General features: G+C 35.8%; 1 protein-coding gene across 2 annotated transcripts in view; it reads right to left on the minus strand.

Moving 5' to 3' along the window:
• lrp5 (low density lipoprotein receptor-related protein 5) overlaps positions 1-5,457 on the minus strand; it is a 54,635-nt gene extending 49,178 nt beyond the window's left edge. For both annotated transcript variants that reach the window (XM_079603532.1, XM_079603531.1), the window contains exon 1: positions 5,176-5,457. In XM_079603532.1, the coding sequence (XP_079459658.1) occupies positions 5,176-5,257 (82 nt within the window). In that variant the 5' untranslated portion in view covers positions 5,258-5,457. The remainder of the gene's footprint in view (positions 1-5,175) is intronic.
• Between the last annotated feature and the right edge of the window lie 543 nt (positions 5,458-6,000).

The raw sequence follows: 6,000 nt of genomic DNA on the forward strand, positions 1-6,000 counted from the left end.
TAATTAATAGAAAACTAAATCGCAATAATTATCGCTATCGTTTTATCGCCCAGCCCTAGTTAGGTGGGACTATTGGCGATGCATATTCAAGCAGTGTAATTGCAGCATGTGCTTCAATCTGCACAGAAAAGCCTTTGGAATGGTCCACTAGAGCCTGGGAGGATTCAGCCACCTCCTTCCCCGGCGAGCACAGAGCAGTGGGGATTAAAAAGATAACCCTCGTCCCAACAGCTGCACTGTTTTATGAGATCACACAGACCTCTGCGCCCCAAATGCGCAAGAAAATACACCACCGTCCGCCACCAGCATGATGCATATAACAACCACGACCACCCCCGCTACCCAGCACAATCTCCTACTCAAACAGACGAGATTACTCACCCCGTGTCGTTTCCTTCAGTTATGGACTAAATCAAACACATTAGTTGAAGGATAGCTAGGCTTTATTTAAAGAAAATTAGATTATGAGCCCTTGTGAGTAACCTTTATTACAAAATATAAAGGTTGTTCAATGGTCCAGTATAAGTAGGGATTTTGTGTGTATACACATTTGATGCATCTCATACAGGATGCATTTAGTTAGGAAGTAACGCGGTAGTAAAGCGCATCGGCGCTCATCTTTAGCTTCAATGCACACATTAATAACTACGATTGGGACTGTCATCATAATACATAACATTTAAAGCACTATAGTAATAAAAACGGTGTGAATTCTTTGGGTTAGTTAGTTGCGGTGTTTCAGTGCATTGAAGAGCGCATCCACAACAGGAGTTGCACATTCTAACTAACACGTAACTTAGTTCAAGTTCACTTTTGCATTTGTGCCATTTTGTGCAGATATAATTGTAATATTATGTTTATTTTGTATAGCCTGCCCTAAATCCTATACGGTTAATCTTATATAGGATGCGTTTGGTTAATTAACCCGCTAACAAAGCACTTCAGTTTCCCGGTGTTCATTCAGCTTTTATTTTTCTCACATAATTTTCATAAACAATATGGTTAAATAAATTAAAATAATTTAATTATTGTCCGCACAGAGGCTATTCAATTTCAATGACTATTCAATGGCTATTCAATGACTTTTTTGCATTATTTAGATAGCCTAATTTTACATAGCCTAATTTGATTTATTTGTAAGGCATTTGATTTCTTTTTTTAATCTTTTTCTTTTTTTGTGATGATAAAGAAAGTTAGCCATAGGAGAATTCCTTTTAGACAGTCAGACAGACAGATAGACAGATAGATAGACAGATATAACATAATTAGAAGCCACTCAAAGATTTGTTTAAGGAGTTCAGCACTTCCGTGGACACAAATCTTTTACCCAGTGCACATCTGAGGTGCACTATGAGAATGAAAAGGGAAAACAGATGAACTCCAGAAACTTCGTAATGGTTTTAGAGTCAACGGGCCAGAGATCTAGAGGACAAAACAAAAGCAAAGCAGGTCTCATTTCAATGGACATTTAAACACTGCGGCTTACTAGAGGAAACAAAATCCAGCAAAAGTCCAGCAATAAATTTCAGCCACAGCGTGAAGATCGCTAATCTCTCTAAACAGACGTCCCTAGGAGAACTCATTTCCACTCTATAACCAAGCACCCATATGACTTAGGAACTTCCGCTCTTCTCCGACTTTTGTAGTGCCAGGAGGGGTTGTTGAGAGCACCTGGGCCCACCGGGCTCCTCCTTTGTAGAGGAACAGCACAAAGAAACAGCTGAAGGAGTCTGAGCTTGTCACCAGAATTAACCGTCTACAGAAGGGAGGAGCACAAAGGCGGCTAGAGGTTTACGAACACGTGAAGAATCCTGGAAAGTGGGTAAAAGAGCTTCAAATGAAAAGCTGCTCAGCAGCTCATTCACCATATCTGTTTTCTTCCTCTGTCCTCAATCTCCTTTTACCTACCTGATCTGTCTGATTATGATCAAAACCCGGTCGCTCACTTCCTCCAACCCATATCAGCAAGAGACCATACAGTAAAGCCAAGAGATTGCGTTAAGGAAAACATGCAAGTATGCAAACACGCAAAGCGTTTAAAAAAACCCAAGGTGAACTCTGTGACACCTTCTTATGATCCTAATAAAATAACTCACACTTAAAGACATGTTTAAATTCTCAAAATGCATTTTTAAAAATATATCCATCTATCTATCTATCTATCTATCTTATATAGTCTACAAAAAAATTTAAACTACATAAAAATAACATTAAAACACAAAAGTCCTGCAAAGACACACACTCATAAGAAGATAAAAACAGGGACTGGATGCTACATTTCCTTCATTTTCCCCCCATAACTCCTTTTATTCATATGCAAACTTGTTTAATTAGCTTAAGGAGTGATTAGCATCGGCAGTAGGAGCTTAACAACTGCATCAAAAGTTTTGTGGTTATTGTAATGCAAAAATGTAACAAGGCCTTTTGTTGTTCACGCATGTTAAATTAGCAATACATGCAACAGATTGTCCTCAATCGCTTTTATCTTAGAATACACAATAACAACAACAACAAAATAAGTAGTTAATACTTATTGAATCTGAATTAATACTACTAGAAAAACTACAGAGATGAGGCTCTGACATTTGCAGTGATGCTTGCTGGCAGACATTACCAACCTTACATAGCGGCATGTCAACAAATGAACCACTTGCTATTGACGTGACCTGAATAAAATCAGGTTTTCCTCCAAACATTTAAGAACACCGAGCCCACACTCTAAAAGAACAAATAACATGACGGTCTGTTCTCATAATTGCAATATAATAGCTTGCAATAATGCAACAACGGCTGCATAGCATACAATACAAACAAAGTAGCTTGTTATAATTAAGTTACATTTCAGCCAAGAAGGAGGAGGTTTTGTTTCCTCACTCTTGAAAACTAAAGGTTCTGCAATGGTACTTTGCAGCAGGAAATTCTTGATTTTGCTTTTTATTATAATCTTGGTTTATGGGTTCTTTAAAGGGATAGGCTAGCTCACACAAAAAATGATGTCATCATTTACTCATCCTCATGTTGTTCCAAACCTGTATGAGTTTCTTTCTTCTGTTGAGCACTAAAGAAGATATTTTAAAGAATGTTGGTAACCAGACAATTGACGGCACCCATTGACTTCCATATTATTTTTTTCCTATGGAAGTCAATGGGTGCCGTCAACTCTCTGGTTACCAACATTTTTTAAAATATATTTTGTGTTCAACAGAAGAAAGAAACTTGTACAGGTTTGGATCAACTTGAGGGTGAGTAAGTAATGACAAATTTTTCATTTTTGGGTGAACCATCCCTTTAAAAGCACACAATTATGGTTTCCTTATAGTACAATGAAGAAATTTTAAGCAAATTGTTCTTTGTGGAACTTAAAGGTTTTCCAAAAGGTTTTAGATCTGTATCTTTACTTTTTTAAATGATTGGAATGGACTAGAATCTAGATTTGTTTTTACAACTTGGTAACACTATATTACAACTTTTAATAAGAAGTCTTTTGCAAACCTATTTGCTCAAATGTTCATGTACATTTAAGTCTGAATAAATCAAAGCATTTCTAATTGTATATTAACTGATAATCTTAAGCATCATTTAAGCAATTAAGTTTGTTGGAATGGTTTAGTAGTCTTACATAGAAGGACTATGTGTAGTGGCTGGTAAAAGTTAAGAAAGTTTGAATACAATATAAATAGAGGAGTTGTTGCATTGCATATAGTGACTCAATGAATCTGAATTAAAATATTCACACGGTTCTGCTTGCTTCCCCCAGAAATAAAACCAAACCAGAGTTCAATCTCTCGCTCTTGCTAGGAGTGAATATAAACATCCCAGCAAACCAATAATGAGTACATGGTGCTAAAACTATAAATATTTAAGCACAGGCCCTGTTTGAACGCCCATTTCTCACCAGCAACTTTAACAGCAAAGTTTTCAGCAATGCTGCTCAATAACATTATGAAACCATCTATTAATCATGTGTCCAGGCTTTTTTTAAATAGACATTTAATTAATAGGTTTTGTTCCAATAGCATAGTTGATATGTATATTCAAAAAGGGAGTTGACATTCAAAAATTTGATATACTTCACTAAAAACTATTTTGCTTACTATTTTAAAGTTGCTGCCTTAAATATTTAAGTACAATCAACTTGAATGTTAAGTGATTTCAACTTAAATTACATTAAACTGACATAAAAAGAAGTTGATTCTTGTATAACTTCAACTTATTTACATGAGTTAAAGCAATGTAAAAACATGTTTTTTTACCTCATTGATCATATAATTTTTAGACTACTTCTAAAAATTAATGCATTACCATGCAGGTACATTTTAAACTAGAAAATGGAGACTATTACAGACAGACATAATATTAATATACGTTCAAATAAAAAAAAATATGAACACACCAATAGGCTTAAACGTATCCTATCCAATTAACTTTCAGACGAATTACCTGCTATGCACAAGTAATGTTATTTAAGGTTATAAATTTATTAAAAATGTGTTAGAAAACAAATCTGGCTCTTTATATAGGAGGTATCTGGGCTTGCTGAGAGTCTTTCTTTTTTACTCTTGAACTTCAGCAGTGTTTCCGTTGAAACCGTAACGTTAGTTTATCCGCTAAACAGGCAATAATAGTATTCAGATGAACGTCAGGTAAAACAACAAGCTTTTAAAAAGTTTTAAAAGCCCACTTAATAACTTTACACTCTTTTCTCGCTGTTTGACATCCGACACCACCGAGGCCCTCCATAACACACAACCAGAGCAGTTTACTCGTCCTGGGAGCTAAAAAAACTCCGATCAAACATGTCAAATGCTTACAGCAGTCATCACAAAATGTTGATTTTTGTTTATAAGCTTCAACTCAACTTCCAGAAGTGCACATCTGGGTTAACAGAGCCGACGCAGACTATGGTTTAGATCAAATCAGCTCAACTTAACGCAGACGTACGTTAACTCACTAAAGTTGCTTCTCAAACTATTGTTGCACTACTACATTTCTTCAGGAAAATACACGCTCGTGCGAAACAAAACAAACTAGGCAAAAACCTGCACGAGACCAACCGTGCCCTAGTTTGTTTCGCGCTCGTGCGTTTTACTTTGTATCACATTGTTCTCGGTGATATAATGACTTCAACACCTCAGAGCCGTAGGAAAAAAACTTCACAAAAACTATTTTACTCACCACGAATCACCGTCAGACTACAACAAAGCAGCAGTTCCAGCAATAAAATCTCCATCGCAAGCGCTCCGGGCTTTAATTCCATAATCCCAGCTCCATTTCTTCGAGGTATTGGTGTTAGGAGAAAGTTTGTAGTCCGTAGGTCGATGAGTCGGACTTTTTTTTCGCCCGAGCGACTCTTCTAGCTATAGTAGAGGAGGCACGAGGAGGGGAATGACTGACAGCGGAAACTGATCGACGTCATCAAGTGGGACTGTGCTGCGCTGTGGCGCGTTCGCCTCGCCAGAATAGTAGAACCGAAGACCCACACTGTAAACTGTTAGTAATTTAGAAAAAAAATTGAAATACTACAGTAAAATGGATAAGTGTAAAGACAAATGTAAAGTTATATTTTTAATATTTGTGAAAGCAGTCGCCTTATCCTCACTTAGGCTGCATTTATTTGATCAAAAATACAGAAAAATATGATATTATATTATAATATAGTGAAATATTATTACAATTTAAAATAATGGTTTTCTAATTTGATATACATTAAAATATAATTTATTTCTGTTATGCAAAGCTGAATTGGGCTCATTCCTCCAGGTTTCAGTGTCACATGACGATCCTTCAGAAATCATTCTAATATGATGATTTATTATCAATGTTGAAAACAGATGTGCTGCTTAATATTCTTTTGGAACCTATGATACTTTTTTTTAGGATTCATTGATAAATAAAGTTCAAAAGAACTGCATTTGTCCAAAATATAAATCTTTTCTAACAATATAAGTTTATCACTTTTTATTAATTTAACACATACTTTTCTGAATAAAAGTGTTAATT

The sequence above is a fragment of the Phoxinus phoxinus genome (genome assembly GCF_949152265.1).
Source record: "Phoxinus phoxinus genome assembly, chromosome: 25".
In the NCBI taxonomy this organism is placed as follows: Eukaryota; Metazoa; Chordata; class Actinopteri; order Cypriniformes; family Leuciscidae; genus Phoxinus; species Phoxinus phoxinus.